Here is a 19,083-nt window from a genome sequence, read left to right on the forward strand (position 1 = left end):
TTGCCTAGTGCCATACGCGTACCTGACCATCTCATACGCGTATTGCCTAGTGCCATACGCGTATGACCAGAAACCAATTTTCCAGATCTGCTATGGTTTTCTCTGCTACGAGATTCTTCAGATCCAACCTTCCACAGTCCAATTTTACACAGTGTTCGTTCATATCATCTAATACGAATCATACCCTATTCAATTTCACAAATTCTAACATTATTCCATCTAATTCCTACGAATTTCCTTCAATTATGATCCAAATTTCGTTCATCCAATATTTCACAAATTTCAGCATACATCATTCTAATCAGAGTCAAATCAATGGTTTATCACTACCCATTACATGTTAACCCATAATACCCATCAAACGACGATAAACCCCCCTTACCTGAGTTAATCCGGCAACCTTTTGCTTCCAGCTCTTTCCTTTCTTCAACCCTCGTTCTCTTGCCCTTTGCCCTTTTCCACTTTAGAGTCGTTTCTCTGTTTTCACATGAAAACCCCCTTTTACCAAATGGGACCTTTTTATTTCCAACTCTATTATTCCAATAATAATAATAATAATAATCCAATAATAATAATCCAATTATTTAATTAAATTAATAATATACTATTAACTTAAATTAAATAATTATCATATTTTATCGGGGTGTTACAAATAGCACTCAAATTATCACAAAATAATGTCATGACATCTTGTGTGACATTATATTCAGTCAACATTTATTTCATCCACATTAGTTGAGAGCAACTGCTACCTGCTACTATGTACTCAACTTCAGCAGTAGATAGGGATACATAATTATGTTTCTTACTGAACCATGAAATTAAATTGTTTCCCAAAAGAAACATCCTCTAGAGGTACTCTTCCTGTCATCAACACTACCGTCCCAATTAGCATCATAATACCCCCTAGCTTGGAATTTGAATCATGAGAATACAACATACCATACTCACATGTACCATTCACATACTTCATAATCCTTTTTACTTGTTTGATGTGACTCACTTTGGGTTCTTCTTGATATCTAGCACAAACTCCAACAACAAACGTTATATATGGTCTGCTTGTTGTAAGGTATATAAGACTACCTATCATGCTTCTATATAAACTCTGATCAACACTAATGGCCTTTTCATCTTTAGATAACTTCAAGTGTGTAGGAACATGATTTTTTTTTGTGGCTAGCATTCTCCAATCCAAATTTCTTCACAATATTCTTTGCATATTTTTTTTGACAAAGAAAGATGGATTCTTCCATCTATTTGACTTGGAGTCCAAGAAAGTAAGTTAATTCACCTACCAAACTCATTTCAAACTCATATTGCATTTTCTTGACAAAATATTGGACCATCTCATTTGACATCCCTCCAAATACAATATCATCCATATATATTTAAGCTATCATAAGTTTTCCATCCTTCTCTTTGACAAAGAGAGTCTTATCAATTCTACCCTTTCTATATCCGTGGTTGATGAGAAACTCATTCAACCTTTCATACCAAGCTCTTCGAGCTTGTTTTAAACCATACAATGCCTTCTTTAGTTTGAACACATGATTTGGGAAAGTAGGATCAACGAATCCTTTTGGTTGTTCAACATACACTTCTTCATTTGAATAGACATTTAAAAAGGCGTTTTTAACATCCATTTGGAACAACTTGAACTTTAAAAGACATGTCATTCCAAGTAACAATCTGATAGATTCCAAGCGAGCTACGCGAGCAAATGTTTCATCAAAGTCTACTCCTTCCATTTGAGTGTATCCTTGAGCAACAAGTCTGGCTTTGTTTCTGGTAATAACACCTTGTTCATTAGAATTGTTCTTATACAACCATCTAGTACCAATAACATTTGTCCCTTTAGGCCTCGGTACCAAATCCCAAACCTCATTTCTTTTGAATTGGTCAAGTTCATCTTGCATAACATTAATCCATAACTCATCAGCCAAGGCCTCCTTGATATTCTTGGGTTCAAATTTAGAAACAAAACAGGAATTTGACACAACTTCTCTTGATCTGGTAATTATCCCTTCATTTAGATTTCCTATTATAAGCTCCTTAGGATGATCTTTTTGAATTCGGATGGAAGGTCCTTTTTCAGTTAACTCAGTCTATGCAGGTTCAGTATTAACACTTGAGTCTGCAACATCTTCAGGAACATCATTCATGGATGTTTCAACATCATCTGTGATATCAGCTTCTTTAGTTGAGTCATCAACAATAATATTTATGGATTCCATCATCACCTTAGTTCTGAAGTTGAATACTCTGTATGCTCTACTGTTTGTAGAGTATCCCAGAAAAATTCCCTCATCACTTTTAAGATCCATTTTTCTCCTCTGTTCACGATCTGCTAGAATATAACATTTACTTCCAAAAACATTGAAATACTTCACATTTGGCTTTCTTCCTTTCCACAGTTCAAAAAGTGTAGCAAATGTACCAGATATGATAGTCACTCTATTAAGGATATAGCAGGCAGTGTTCATGGCTTCAGCCCAAAAATTATATGGCAATTTCTTAACATGAAGCATGACCTTGGCACATTCTTGAATAGTCATATTCTTGCGCTCAACCACAACATTCTGTTGAGGGGTGATGGATAAAGAGAGCTCATGACTAATCCCTTCAGAAGTGCAGAATTCATCAAACTTGTTATTTTCAAATTCCTTCCCATGGCCACTTCTAATTGTGGCAATACCACAATCCTTCTTTCTTTGAATCTTTTGATAGAGTTCTTTAAATACTTCAAACACTTCAGACTTCTCTTTGATGAAATTCACCCAGGTGAACCTTGAGAAGTTATCAACAACAACATAGGCATACCTCTTTCCTACAAGACTTTTAACCTGTCTGGGTCCCATCAAGTTCATATGAAGTAGATCAAGAACTTTTGAAGTGGTCAGATGTTGGAGTTTCTTATGTGACATCTTTGTTTGCTTCCCAATTTGACATTCACCATAGATTCTTCCTTCATTAATTTTCAGCTTGGGAATACCTCTGACGGCTTCCTTTGACAAAACTTTCTTCATACCTTTCAAATGTAAGTGACCAAGCTTTTGATTCCATAACTTAGCCTCATCTTTTGTTGACATTAAGCATGTGGGGAAACAATTTTTTTCTTGAGGAGTCCCCACATAGCAATTATCTTTAGATATGACTCCCTTTATGATAACTTCATTTTTCTCATTTGTTACCATGCATTCAGATTTAGTAAAGTTAACTTTGAGACCTTGGTCACTTAGTTGAATAATACTTATCAAATTAGAAGTTAACCCTTTAACAAACAATACATCATCAAGACTATGCAGTCCAGGATAGTCCAACTTTCCAACACCCTTTATTTCACCTTTTGATCCATCTCCAAAGGTGACATATCTAGTGGAATATGATTTAATATCCACCAAAAATTTCTTGACATGGATTATGTGTCTAGAACAACCACTATCAAAATACCAATCCTCTCTAGCAGAGGATCTGAGGGAGGTGTGACATATGAGTCCATAAGTACCATTTCGGGGAATCCACTTTTTTTTCTTTAATAATAGTCTATTTTCTTCTGGGTTGTGAAGCAAGTTTGGTATTAATATTGGTTCATATTGACTCACTTGAAGTTAACAGAAAATTATATCAAATATTTATCCAAAACTTTAAAATATTAAAAATATCCGTTGTCTCTCTTATAAATCTAATATTTTATCATTTTTAATCAATATAAAATTTAATCACTCACATTTAAGTCAACCCATTATATAATGATTGATTATTATTTACAAACCAATTTTATAATAAATTCATTTGACTCAACTTTAATTCTAACTATATCCTAGCATCACAATTCTAGCTAAGAGCCTATAACTCATAGCATAAAATTATTTAAAGCAATTACCTTTCTAATCTTACTATTTAATGCAACAAAAGTACACAACAAAAATTAGAGTTGAGATTTAGCATGGATCTGCAAATAAATATCAACATCGAATTGTCACATCTCATGGACATTATAAGTTAATTTAATATCTTTTCCTTTTTCATTTCTGAATTGAAGTGGTTGTATAGGAAGAAAGAAAAGAGAAAAAGAAAGAGGGGACAAACAGCATATAATTAAGGAAGTAATAAAGATGAGAGGTGAAAGAAATGCAGTAGGTGAATAAATTCTCGGGCATATAATTTCATGTCGATGTTACAACTATATTCTTTTATTCTCAATTCATTTAAAACAATGAATAAATATAGAAAACCGTGCATGCAAAAACCAAACTTCAAGAAAAACTATTAAATAAAAAGTGTGGAAGTAGTATTATTTTTAAATATTAATATTTACTATCAAACTAATTCAAAAAAACAAAATTCTACATTCACTTGCAGAGTTTATTTAGTACCGTTTGGGGTGTCCGTTTGGCCCAATCTAAAAATTATTTGCGTCTTACAGAATTTAAACCTGAGATTTTGAAAAGCGCACACTCTTAAGACCAAAGACTCAAACCTTTACTAATGGATGCTAGGGTTAAGTATGATTATTGATAGAAACAAGGAATAGTCAAGAAAAGGGATGTAGTAAAAGAATTGGTCAAGTCATAGTCACTGAATTCATTTCATACCCAATGGAATAAAGAAAAGGGTTCAGATAGGAAGAAACAGGTCCATAGTGTTGGCACTGTCTAATAAATGCGAATGACATTGAGAATTAAACATAGGGTGTGTTTGTGTGTGTGTAGTTTTACTCAGTAACAACTTGAAGCAAATGTTATAAATGCTCTTCTGTTTTGTAGACAGAGTATAATCATCATTTTTTTCATATGCTTCTTCTATTACTCCAACTCAACCGTGGTGTTTTGTACTGGAAAAAGGTGGATAATCATATACAAGGCAAAAAAGACTTTATGTAAAGGACTTAAATTAAAGTAGTAGGTGTAGTTATTATGCTGTTAAAACTTTTAAAATTGTTCTATTGATATTTCTCGAGTATACAATTTTTGGATACTACTAGTATACATTATAAAAATAATGTTAAATTTTTTACTCATAATATAAAGAAATCTCATGTTTTTACCTATTATTGTATATTTTGTTTGTGTTTTAGTTTAATAATCACCTTTAATAATAAATAATTAAAATGTCGCAAATTTGAATATGCGTTATCTATTTGATATTTATATTATAAATGTTTATGAATTAATTTTTATATCTATTTTATTATAAATAATGAAATAAATTTAAATTGTTTTATATGTTATAAATTATTTTTACAACCTATTTGAAAATTTTATTAAAAGAAATTAAAATATATTTATTAAAAACTATTATAATCTTTTTTGATAAAATTAAACAAATCAATTTAAGCACATTCTTAAATAAAATATATAAATTAAAAATTGAAATAGTTATGCATATAATAAGAAATGAAGAAAAAAAATTACTCAAAAATTTTGAGTTGGAGTACTTCTTCTAATCCTATTAATATATGATTTTGCTTATTAAAAAAAGTCACAAATTTTGCTTATTAATATTAAGATAAATTTTATATTTGTTTTTCTTTAAATTTTCATTGCTAATACTATTTCAACTATTCTAATATATTGAGTAAAATAAAACTTTTCTAATATACAAGAGTTTACTTGTATGTATTGACATTATGTATAGTTATCGAATCTGATATAACTATTTAAATATATTATAATATCATTTTCTAAATGTGTAATAGGATTATCTAAATAATTAAAAATAGTTGGAACTATATAAATCCATTTTAATTCTCAGAACACACATATAAAATTCTAAAAACAAATATTATCATATAGTGCAAATTAACACCATATATATGTTTGACCAAAACTGTACCATCATTATTGATTAAAATTAGATAATAATAAACTATTAGGTAATAGTGATAATCTTTTCAGGTAGAAACGCTTCACTTATTTGTCATCTCTGTTTAGAGACAGTAAAAACACAATAGTAAAATATTGGTCAGCTACTTCATAACTTCATGTTGACATCATATATATAATTTTCTGTCTAGATATTTTGTAATAATATAAATAAAAAAAAAAAAAAAAAAAAAAACCGACTCAAGCTTTGACCGATGAACATTATCCTTTGAGTGTCCATCAAAAATGAAGATTGCAGGTTCAGTTCTTTTCTCCAGCTAGTAATGTGAAAACTCCTTAAAACAGAAAGAAAAACAAAATACCATAAATAAACACATATATAGTTGAATTAAATTATTTTAAATATTCATCATACTAGAAAAATAAAATTAGCAATCACAATGAATATTATTTTTTTCTATTTTTTCATCCCAAAATTTAATGATAGGATTAAAGAGATATTTCATATGCTAAACTTATATCCTAACATAGTTTTAAATTGCGATCGCGGATTTTGTGGTCGTTACAATATGCAATTGCAGTATAAATTTTGATTGAAAACAATTTAAAATATAATGTATAGATTTTTCAAAAGAGAATACAATTTTGGTTTCAAAATTCTGAATTTTGATTAAAAAAAATTGAGCTAAATTGATGTTTTTAGTGTGTAAGATTCTTCCAGGTTCGAATACTACAATTGTTATCTGATGCGATTGTAGTGACTATTGTATCACCAATATTGTTGTTGTAATTGAAAATCATAGGTACAACTATATTACAAATTAAGTGCAGTACAGTATTACATAAGAAATTGCATAAATAATATGTAAAGCATTAAAGAATTCTAACTGATATGATTGCAAATTTTCATATGCAATTATGTAATTCAGTGATGATAGATGACAGACTTTAAATTAAATAAAATATTAATTATTATTACCTATTGCATCAAGAAACCCTAGGAGCGGTTAACAGTACGGCGGTCATCACCACCACCACCGGTGGCACTGTGATGTTGAAGCTGATTGATCTGACCTAAGCTAGCAGATATATTCATAGCCAAAAGACTCGCATCATAGTTGTTTCCAATTCCAGCATCAAAGTTTCTAACCAAATTATGTTGTTGATGTTGATCCCTTGGAAAAAACTGATGGTGATGATGGTGCTGAAGATGATAATGATGGTTACTATCACGGCTATTGCCGTTACTGTTATTACCACCACCAGTATGGTGGTGGTAATTAGTCGTAGCGGCCGTTACAGATTCACCCGTCAGGAGACCGGTAGTGGCCGCTGCGATGCTTAAGTTTTGGTACCGAGAGAGTTCGGATTTGGCGCAATAAAGATCCATTTGAAGCTGACGAAGTTGGTGTTGAAGAAGAGAAATTACACCTACGCAACCGTAAACAGGATCACGAAGCCTCATTTCAGCTTCATAAGCAAGAGAATTAACAGCATCTTCACGTTGGTGAGGGTGTAAATCATTGAGAAGCTTTGTAACATTACTTGCCCCAAAAATTCTATGAACATTTGCAAATTTTTGAGGCTGATCAGGTGGAAAATAAGGTGCAAATGCACATTCTGGTTGGCATTTGCGGCGTAGAAACTTGCATGCTGCACATGGTGAATTTGAAGATGCCATGGTAGTTTTTTCTAAACTCTCTCACACACACTCACACTTTTTTTCTCCTTCTTTTCTTACTTTTATTTCTCTCTCTTTCTTTCACACTACCATTAATTTCTGTGATGCATTCACCATGTTTTTGTTTGTTATTACTATGTTGTGAAATAATATAATAATTGTAATAAAATATTATTATAAAAGGAAATCATAACTCATCAATTTATGCGTGTTGGATGGCTAAATCTTTTATTTTACGGTCTTTTTGGTAAATTCATTATTTAAATCAACACAATCTTTTCCTTTCTTTAAATTTTTATTATTCTTTTGCAAATTATAACTACAACAACTATATTTAAATAAAAACTACAACAAGCTAGCTTAAGGGTTTACATTCTCCTATAAAATTTCTATTATTGTTAAATATTTTTTAATAGTTTAATGATTGACATACGTGAAATATGTGGATTCATACTATTATTAACTTAGTTGATTTAACGTGGTAAAATCAAAACCATATTAATCCAATAAGAAAATAAATATAATTTACAAAAATATTTTGATTAGTAAAAATGATTAAAATATTTAGATAATATAATATACGATTCAAATATATTTTATTAGATAAAAGGTTAATAAATTATCATAGTATTTTAAAGTGAAGTAATTCATGAAAAAAATGGTAAATAGGACGCAGTAGTAGTCATGCTTTGAAATTTGAAATTTTTTTCTTAAATTCTTTCGGGTATTACAATAATTTAAAATAACTAGAAGTGGTGATCATTGATTTATTTGTGAGATCCAAGAAAGAAAAGTTCGAAAGAGCTAGCAATGGGATTGAAGAGAATATGGAAGTTGACAAAAATAAGGAATACAATATGCATATATAAAACTAATTTTCTAAGATTTAGTTACCATTTGAATTTCATATTCTCGGACAAAACCCTTGGTCCTTGTGTTGCTGGCTATGAAATTGAAGGCAAAAAACAATAGTGGAGATTATGTATACGAGAAATCTATAATATCTAGGGAAAATAATAAAGTTGATTCATGTTTGAAGGCAGAAGACACTCCCTCGTGTGAGTATGAGACTTGATATGGATGAAGATTTATTAAGTTCAAAATTTTAGGATTTAAAAAATACTTTTGAGTGTGAGGCAAGAATAATTGAACAATGACAAATATTGTTTGAAGACAAATAAAAAAATGTTCAATAGGTCACTTTCAAAGTTAGAATGAAGAAAAATCTTTTGAATATTAAAAATGCACATTCAAATATTTTTTTAATGGTAAAATAATATATCAATAAATAGTTTTATTTAAAGGAAAATTGAGAAATAAAGAGAGGCGCTAAGACCTAAATATAAGGATGTTCTGGGAAAAAGGCACAAGGAGTATCAAAACCAGAATAAAACCAGCAAGAGTAAAGTAGAGAAAAAAACAGCCAAAACCTCCCCATATAACAACAAAACACAACAGCTAAGAATAACAACTGCAAACAAAAGATCCAACAAAAGCACGGGACCAGAGCAAACCGAAACATGAACACATGTAGAACCACCAAAGCCACAAAAAGAGCCAGTAAGAACACAACAAAAGGAGGTTGAAACCACTCACCCCCCTATTGGTTTAGAAACAGGATAGGGTTCTCCAACTAGACCGAGAAGACACAAGAGTTGTCCACTGACTTACCAAGATACCATTTCCAAGGTAAGAAGATGCATTTGTCTTCCCCTTCTTTTTGAGTCACCGAAGATCCAGAAAAAACTATATCATTCAGGGATTTCCAAATAGACCAGACTACGACAAGCCAAACCATCAACAACCGCCCTATAACCCTAAGAGAACTAAGTGAGGAACTAAACATCTGAAAAAGAGTCAAAATACGATCAGGAAAAACATTACATCACCCTAACCACCTAAGAATCATATACTAAATAGAAGCTGCAATGTTACAACTCATAAAGAGGTAAGAGGTAGACTCGATGTGCAAGGAACATAATGGGTAGGAAAAAGTACCAAAGGTCATAAGGACATCTCTTTTAAGTAAGTTAACCCTAGTTGGGATGTGGTCCTGAAGGAGCTTCTAGGATAAAACTATGACTTTATAAGGGGCCCAGCTACACCAAATTTCTGGGAGCACTAAATATGCAATCCCAATCTGGCGATCCGGGGGGAACGCACATACCAGAAGGTGAGAATAAGAAAGGGACACATAATAGATCTTATCACTCGACTCACGCCACCTCCAAATGTCCCTCTCCACAAAAGGGATGGAACCACTAATCACATAAAGGAAATAAAAAAAGAGGGTCACCTCATAATAAAAAAGAAAAGGTCTCGTCCATTTGAGATCCCAGGTCCAACTCTCCCCCTCCTAATTGCCAACCTCCTTCATGGAACTAGAAGCCTGGTCAGAAATCGAGAAAAATATAGGGTATCTAAGTCATAGGGGGCCCCTAACCCTAATATCATACCAGAAAAAAGTAAGGAAACTTTAACCAACCCTCAGAGAAAGCTCATCCCTGAACCAATCGGAAATTTCACTAGATTTGGAACCCATAAGGGTCCCCCCCTCCACCAAGACGAGGCAGATATGAGGCATCCAAATATCCCACCCAGGGTAGAAGAGGTAGGGGCAACACCATACCTAGTAGTGAGAATATCACACCAAATAACAGAGGCCACTAAAAGAAGGCGTCTCTTTCACTTACCCAGGAGGGCCAAGTTGACGAACATAATATTACGAACATCGAGCCCCCCTAACTTTTTTGGCTTACAGAAAAGATCCCACTTGACCAAGGAGATCTTAGACTCCTCTTTCACACCTCCCCAAATAAACCTCCTCTGAATTTTCACTATCTTTTTCCAAACCTTGACAGGCATCTTTATATAAGAAATGAAAAAATAGGAATGACATTAAGAACAAAATTAAGAAGCATCACCCTACCATCCAAGGAGACATACCTATGCTTCCACGAAAGAAGCCTTTTAGACACGAGATTGACTAGAGCTACCTAGGTAGCCTCATAATGGGGGTTAGCTCCAACTGGGAGCCCAGGGTACTGGAAAGGGAGCGACTCCTGCTTAAGATGGAGGAACTCACAAACAAGATCTAAGAAATCCTGGTCAGATTTCACCCCAATAAGAGAACTCTTGGCAAAATTCACACGAAAACCTGAAGCAAGCTCAAACCCACAAAGAATAGCCTTGATGATCCAGAGATTATCAATAGAATCGTCGGCCAGGATGGCCGTGTCATCAACATACTGAAGGTGAGAGACAACCAAGTCAAAAGACCCGACTCTGACACCAGAAAAAAGATTCAGATCAACTTCCCTAGAAATCAAACCACTCAGGCCTTCAACTACAAGGAGAAAGAGGAAGGGAGCTAGCAGGTCACCTTTCTTTAGAACGCTATGAATACTAATCTCAGGAGTTGGGCAACAATTAACCAAGACAACCACATTGTTGAAAAATACACAAACTCTAATCCAACTCCTCCACTTGACATTAAAGACAAATCTAGAAAGCATATAGTCAAGAAAGGACCATCTCTTAGAATCATATGCTTTTTCAAAGTCATCTTTAAACAGGAGGCAAGATTTTTTCCTATGTTTGATAAGATCAACAAACTCATTTACATCAACTACCCCATCAACATGGATTCTAACTTTGAGAAAAGTAGGTTGATTATGAGAGATAAGCGTATCCATCCCACTACAAAATGTCTAGCAACTAAGATCTTGAAAGGATCTTATAAAGAGACCCCACCAAGCAAATAGGTCTGAAATCCCTTTAAAAAGTAGGGGAGTCAATCTTAGGGATCAAAGTGAAAAATAGAGGTAAAGCTACGGGGAAGAGTGGAAAATTGATGAAACTGAGCAAACATCTCGCCAAGGTCATCTTTGAGAATGGGCCAAAATCTGTTAAAGAAGGAAAGGTTAAAACCATCAGGGTCAAGGCTCGTGTTACCATCACAAAGAGCAACTACATGATCAATCTCAAATAAGAGAAACTGTGTAATTAGAAAAGCATTATCCTCAACAGAGATAGAGCGGAAGGAGACACCATCTAAGAGAGGACGGTTAACAAAAGGTTCTCTAAAGTGGGTAGTGAAATGGTTGAAAACAACCTGGCGAATCTCATAAACCCCTTTAACCCAAACATCCCCAACCTTGAGAGCAAGGATAACATTCGTTCTGCTCCTACTCTTAATACATGCATGGAAAAAGCTCGTGTTGGCATCTCCATCTTTGAGCCAATTGGCCCTAGATCTCTGCAGAAGTTGGGAATCCTTAATCAAGAGGAGGGACCAGAGGTCTAGAGAGGCCTTACTCCTCACCTCTAGCTCAACATCAGAAAGACCACCTTGCTCAACTCTCAAGTCAAGGGTACTTACCACCTCCCTAAGAGACTCAATCTGGGTATCAAGAGAACCAAAGACTTGATTGTTCTAGGATTTTAAGACCCTTTTGAGAGATTTAAGTTTCTATTTAAGGATAAAGTATTTCCAACCCAAGGATAAGGAGGGAGACCAACTATCGATAACCACTCAAGGGAATCGGGGATGAGAGAGCCAACAGTTATTGAAGCGGAAGGGTTTAGGCCCCCACAATTGGTTGGAATACCTCATAATGATCAGACAATGATCAGAGGCATATCTAGGGAGAGCCTATTGGGTAGTCATACCCCATAACTCTAACCAACCATCATATATAAGAATCCTATCAAGATGACTAGTAATCCTACCTTTAGGTTGGAACCAAGTGAAGCTCCTACCTAGGAGGGGAAATCCTAAAGCTTCACCTCAGAAAAGAAGTTACTAAAATCAATGCAAAAAGAATCCCTAGTCCTAAGGTCAAAAGAGTCATCGGCAACCCTGTCATAAATGGAGCAAACATAATTAAAATCCATTAGAACACACCACATATACCCCCCAAGAGAGGTTCTTCTCTGGAGAAGATTACTCCAAAGAGCCCTCTTCACCCTGGGGCTATAACTGGAGTAAACATTAATGACCATACACAAGGACTTAGAGGCCCCCCACTCCAGACAAACCCTAATATAGGCCAGACCTGCAAAGGAGAAAAAACATGACTCTTTTGAGTTGCACCAAATGGAAAGAAGGCCACCACTATTACCACTAGATGGGAAAAATCTCCAATCACAAAAAGAGTTCCCCCAAAATAAATGGACCAACAAGGAAGATATATCATAAGGCTTAGTCTCCTGAATAGCAAGGAACTGAAGAGAGTTAGAGGCAATGAGATCTCTAACCTTACTCTTCTTGATCCTGCTGCCTAAACCCCGGACATTAAAAAACCAAACCAATATCGAGCATAACTCCTAGACAGTTTAGCAGACCTCAACTACTTATCTCTAGACTCTAGACCCAATAATCTCTTAATCTAATCCTTATCACTAAGCAGAAAGGTGCACCCCAATTTCTTAATCTCTCTAAAGACCTTAGAGGTTTTTTTTTACTATTAAGCATCTTGAGAATCCCTGGTGATATATGAATAGGACTTCGGTGACAAGGAATCCAAGAAAGAGGAGCAGCATCCAGAAAAGTAGACAAGTTAAACCCCTAAGCACTCGAGCTCTCCATAGTCATAGGTCGGGGATAACTGTCTTGTAAACAAAAACCAATAGGAGTTAGAGGGTTAAGAATACCTGAGTCCAAATTAGGAGTAGATAGGTCCTTAACCTGTTGTTCTGAGGCTGGACCAAAAGGAAAGTTTGAACCTCGTACTTCAACTGGAAAATATGTTAACTCAAGCACTTCACACACATCAGATGCCCCAATAACTGTCATCCTCCCAACCAAAGAGGGAGACAAAGAAGAATGAACCAGAACCGAAGGAGGAGATGGGGATAACCCACAATCAGGATCCAAAGCATACTCAGTTTCCAAAGAGGAACTAATATGTCCGCCAGGAGACAAGAGATCTAAAGAGCCCGCTAAAAAAATATTAGAGAAAATAAGGTTATGCGGGTGTGAACAGGGAATGGATGGGTGTGTATATCATTAGAAAATGAGTGAGAATCTAAATGTGAAGCCCACTACAGAGAGTGAGGCATTGAAATCCAAGAAGTCAATTGCACACGCAGGCTCCATGTGTGAAGAAGTAACATGTGTTGGTGTTAGAACAAGATTTGGTTCTGCATCTATACCTTTAGTTTTGATGATAACAATATTGTATTTGTATGAGAACAATTTTGGTACCCTAACGGTTTTTTATTGTGTAGCTTTAACAACCAGTTCTAATACTGAATATATGATGTGCAACATCATCAATCTATGAACTATGTGTTGTAAATCTGCTTCTGCTCCATTTATTAGAAGTTCTGAAAGATGTCAACATTGTTGCTACAACGTTCTTTCTGCTTCTGAGCTATTTCATTCATCATAAGCTTTTGAGGAGACACTATGTTGCTGCTGCAATGTTCTCTCAGTTCGTGCTTCTGGATGTGACTCGGATCACCAAACTTCTGAAGAATGGCAAGCTTCTAAATTAGTGTTATAAAGCTGAAGATTCTGAAGATCTCAAGCCAGACGATTGAAGTTATCAAGGTTCTGACTAAGGATTCTGAAGACTCCGAAGATTTTGAAGATACTGAAGATCTCAAGCCAAACTATTGATGTTGTCAAGGTTCTAACCAAAGGTTTTGAAGTTTCTAAATCCAGCTCTCTATTTCTTTATCTCATGCTTTATCAACTTTCATCAGAAGCCAATGAATTTGAAGATAAGATCAAAATGGGAACATGATCAAATAGTACATGGTACAAAATGAACAACTTTTCCACTACTTGATTTCATGGGCAAGGAAAGTACTATACATCACACATGTCACTGATTTTGTGGGTGATAGGAAAGTATGCAGTATCATTCCTTTCCCATCCAACAGTGGACAGTCGCTCATATGAGCTTTGTTGGTGTAAGCCCTAGAGGCCAATACTTTTGATACTTGTATCGAATTATTTATTAATAATAAAAGGCTTTTTCTTTATTATGTTTGTTTAATAAAGTCCCTAGAATAGCTAGTCCGTTTAATGTATTAAGTGTGACTTAATCATGAGATCCCATTAAATATAAGGACACTATTCTTAAAGTATTTGTAGTCGAGCTTTATTGTGAAGTGGGATAACATTAAAGCATTAAGACTATTATGTATATAGACTGATGATCACATCTCATGGATCATGGATAAGGAGTTATCAAGTCTTAAACATAAGTATGAATATTTAGAGTAATATTTATACTGGATTGACCCACTATGAGAATACTATATAGAATGTTATGCTAAGTGTCATAAGTTATTCTCATGGTGATAATGGTGTATACCACCCTTTGACTTGAAACCACTATGTACCCTAGATGTAGAGTCAAGTGCCTTATTGCTGATCAAACATTGTCCGTAACTGGATGACTATAAAGACAGTTGATGGGTACTCCATGAAGCATGCTGAGGGACATGAGTGACCTAGATGGAATTTGCCTATCCTGCATAACAGGATAAATGTCTATGGGCCCAATATTGAACTGGGAAAGGATGAAACGGTCCATTCCTTGTGTTCAATATAGACATAAGGGAAAAAGGGTAATTATACACATAAGTATTATCACAAAAGGATTTGTCAGATCACATGACATTTTCGTGTCTTGGGTAGCAGTGATGTGTTGCTAGATACCGCTCACTGTTTATTATGTTAACTACGTGATTTAATATAATTGCTAATGTCGCAAAAACTTACATGGTCACACACAAAAGGACAGATTGATGAGAGATAGAGTAACTAAGGAACACCGTAAGGTACGATGCACTTAAGTGAATTGTAGAACATGGTAAGGTAAGGTGTACTTAAGTAGAATACGAAATATGGTAAGGTACCACACGCTTAAGTGATTTTGGCATATCATAAGATATGGGCCACATACACTTAAGTGGGCTTTTTAGCTTGCAGCCCACACAAGTGGTTCTACAAATAGAACCCTTGTGCAGAAGCATTTGTGTAGTTGCAATTCGTTTCTCTCTCTCTCTCTCTCTCTCTCTCTCTCTCTCTCTCTCACTCAAAGACTTCATTCGTAGCAGCTAGCACTGAGATTGAAGGAATCCGTTCGTGTGGACTGAGTAGAGGCATTGTCACCATTCAACGTCCGTGATCGCTCCGTAGATCTGCATCAAAGGTTTCTATCGCCACAAGAGGTAACGACTCTATCACTGATCATGCCCATTCGTAAGGATCACTAAAGGAGTTTTTTTTTTAAATTTCGCTGCGTTTTGGATTACTCTTCTCCTTCAGTGGTATCAAAGCCACTTACAAAACCATGCATCTGATAGCTGTTTATTTTCTATATTTTCTGTATTAATACTATTAAAAGACAAAATGAATCAAAGAATAAATGAGTAATTAAATTTGGCATCATGTGTGTATTATTTGGATGATTGATGTTGACTATGCTTCGGAATCCGATGTTAGTATGGTGAAGCAGTGATACATCGATCGTCCATAGGTTACACAATTGAGATCGATCAAGTCACATATATGATATAAGTAATCCTGATGCAAAATAAGGTATATATGATATACTGTTTCTGTTTCGTTCATTCAAACACTTAATGGTTGTTTTCCTTTGAGTGATCAATGGTCATTTGCTTCTTGATCCGACATTAGTATGGTGAAACAATGACGTGTTGATCAATCATACTGAATTAACAATTGAGGTGTGTTTGACGGTCTGAAATTGGTGCATTAGGGTTCATGACCGCACAAGGGTTGTGCTGTCAAAGAGTTATGTGATTAGGGTTGTGACTGCGCAAGAGTTGTGCTTTAAAGTATCAAGTGTTGATGCAAAAAACAACGTCGATTTCAAATGAATTGTTCATTAAAATTTTGCGTCGGGGAACCCCCGACTAACTCTGTGTAGTGTGATCGGTCACCGAAATTTAATTTGGTTTTAATTAATTAACAAAATTTAAATTAATAATAATAATGTGTTTATTATTATTGTCTTGTGGTGATCAGTTATGGCCTTAGTTTTCCTTTATATTATTTTGGGATTTTAAAATACGACTTGCGTGTCGTGCCTCTCTTTTAATCTCTTAATGTAACTTCTTTTCTCATCTCACTCCCTCGTATGCATAACGAGTTTCTTTTATGTATTGTAATGTTATGAAGAAAGAGAAGAATACAATATCAAAGGAGGACAACCTTGAAGATCTTGCTTGGAGAAGCTTAGATCGTTATTAGGTTAGCTTAGGTTCTCTCATTGGCTTGGGAGAACAATTGCGCTAGGGGCCATAACTGTTTCATTATGTATGTTGATGCATGTGAATGTATGTTGATGCATGTGAGAGACGATTTATATGATAAATAAGCCGGTGAGATTAGAATAATTGCAAATTCCCTCAAATTAAATATTAAGTTTATGCTTTCCAAGTTTTAGCACTCATCAAGTCTAGTATCGAATAACGTAGGTTTCACCTACGCGAGGTGCATATTCTATATTAGTAAGGTGAATTGGGATAATTGTAATATCCAATTGCTAAAACAATGGGTCAAACTTAACTAAACAAATTATAATAAGATTATATATGTTTAGAAGCAAGAGTTGGAAATGATCCATGTGATGGATTGGAATAAGGAGTTATTCACCCAACTAAAATATTCGAGAGTTGTATTAGATACAATTGGAAGGAGTTCCTGCCTAAATAGCCTAGTTTTGTGTAATCCGCCTACGCGGACTTAAAACAAAGTGAAATGTGGATCTTGACCCACTAGAAAATCTTCCAATGGGATTTTCCGAATCAAATGGTGAGGGTCATTTGTTTTAAGTAAAATAGTGGGAGCATATTTAATTAAAGGCCTAATTAAATATGTTATTGATACTTATATTTTCATTATTTTCATGTAGATTACCATGACAACAAACACCTCTAACAACATTTTACGATCAATCCTTGAAAAGGAAAAATTGTCTGGGACAAATTTTCTGGATTGGCACCGAAATCTGAGGATTGTCCTCAAACATGATAGAAAGCTGTATGTCTTGGAGAAACTTGTTCCTGAAGAGGAACCTCCTAGTTCTGCACCTAAGGCAGAAAGAGATGCTTATAAGAAGCATGTCGATGATGCCAATGAAACTGCTTGCGTCATGCTAGCTACTATGAACTCAGAGTTGCAAAAGCAACATGAGAACATGGCAGTGTTCGATATGATCGAACACCTGAAGATGCTCTATCAAGAGCAAGCAAGGCATGAAAGGTTTGAAGTTTCAAAATCCCTTTTTCAAGGCAAGTTAGCTGAGGGAGCCCCTGTAGGTCCCCATGTGCTCAAGATGATTGGGTATGTGGAGAACCTTGAGAGGTTGGGTTTTCCCCTCGGTAAGGAACTTGTGACTGATTTGATCTTGCAATCGTTGCCAGATAGATTCAACCAATTTGTACTTAATTTCAATATGAATGGTATGGACAAATCTCTTCTTGAACTGCTAGCCATGTTAAGAACTGCTGAGCAGAATCTGAAGTCAAAAAGGGAAGTCCATTCTGATGATCGGAAATGGAAAGAGACAGAATAAAAGACCCACTAAGCAGAGTGATAAAGGGAAAGGCAAGGAAGTTGCCAAACCCAAACCCGCTGCTCCTACTTTGAAGCCTAGTGGAGGCATATCAGAGGAAGGCACCTGCTTCCATTGCAGTAAGACCGGACATTGAAAGAGAAACTGCCCAAAGTACCTGGAAGATAAGAAGAATGGAGTAGAGACTTCAACTTCAGGTATTTTTGTTATTGAAATTAATTTATCTACTTCTGCATCATGGGTATTAGATACTGGATGCGATTCTCACATTTGTACCAATGTGTAGGAGCTAAAAAGGAGTAGAGATTTGGAAAAAGATGAAGTTGACCTACGAGTTGGCAATGGAGCAAAGGTTGCTGCTTTAGCCGTAAGAACTTATGTATTGACTTTACCTAGTGGTTTAATAATTCAGTTAGAGAACTGTTATTATGTACCTGCAATTAGCAGGAATATTATTTTTGTTTCTTGTTTAGACAAGTTTAGTTTTTCATTTATAATAAAGAACAATTGTTGCTCCATTTATTTGAATGATATATTCTATGCTACTAAACAAATGAACAATGGACTATATGTTTTTGATCTTGAAATGCCTATTTATAACATTAATACTAAAAGGATGAAACCTCATGAGCTAAATCCAACTTACCTTTGGCATTGTCGATTAGGCCACATAAATGAGAAACGCATTTCCAAACTCCATAAAGATGGACTCTTGGACTCTTTTGATTATGAATCATATGAGACATGCAAATCTTGTTTAATTGGAAAGATGACAAAGTCTCCATTCACAAGAAAAGGTGAAAGAGCTAATGATATTTTGATCCTCATACATACTGATGTATGTGAACCATTGAACATACCAGCTAGAGGAGGTTTTCAGTACTTCATCACATTTGCTGATGATTTCAGTAGATATGGTTATGTGTATTTAATGAAACAGAAATCAGAGTCCTTTGAAAAGTTCAAGGAATTCAAGAATGAAGTACAAAACCAACTAGGTAAGAATATTAAA

The 19,083-nt window shown here is 34.8% G+C and overlaps 2 protein-coding genes across 2 annotated transcripts; both read right to left on the bottom strand.

The window, feature by feature from the left end:
• Positions 1 to 5,976: 5,976 nt before the first annotated feature.
• LOC127135589 (protein ASYMMETRIC LEAVES 2) lies at positions 5,977 to 7,633 on the bottom strand. The gene is made up of 2 exons (XM_051062256.1): positions 6,808 to 7,633; positions 5,977 to 6,163 (listed from the first exon to the last, which is right to left on the bottom strand). Exon 1 carries the CDS (start codon positions 7,507 to 7,509, stop codon positions 6,826 to 6,828), a length of 684 nt encoding a protein of 227 aa, XP_050918213.1. The 5' UTR covers positions 7,510 to 7,633; the 3' UTR covers positions 5,977 to 6,163; positions 6,808 to 6,825.
• A 2,872-nt stretch (positions 7,634 to 10,505) lies between these two features.
• LOC127137710 (uncharacterized) lies at positions 10,506 to 11,204 on the bottom strand. The gene has a single exon (XM_051064143.1). It carries the CDS (start codon positions 11,202 to 11,204, stop codon positions 10,506 to 10,508), a length of 699 nt encoding a protein of 232 aa, XP_050920100.1.
• Between the last annotated feature and the right edge of the window lie 7,879 nt (positions 11,205 to 19,083).

Source organism: Lathyrus oleraceus, chromosome 4 (genome assembly GCF_024323335.1).
Source record: "Lathyrus oleraceus cultivar Zhongwan6 chromosome 4, CAAS_Psat_ZW6_1.0, whole genome shotgun sequence".
Lineage (NCBI taxonomy): Eukaryota > Viridiplantae > Streptophyta > Magnoliopsida > Fabales > Fabaceae > Lathyrus > Lathyrus oleraceus.

What these genes read in the sequence shown, in the direction of transcription:
- LOC127135589 (XM_051062256.1), bottom strand. Translation starts at nt 7,509, where the DNA reads ATGGCATCTTCAAATTCACCATGTGCAGCATGCAAGTTTCTACGCCGC.
- LOC127137710 (XM_051064143.1), bottom strand. Translation starts at nt 11,204, where the DNA reads ATGGATACGCTTATCTCTCATAATCAACCTACTTTTCTCAAAGTTAGA.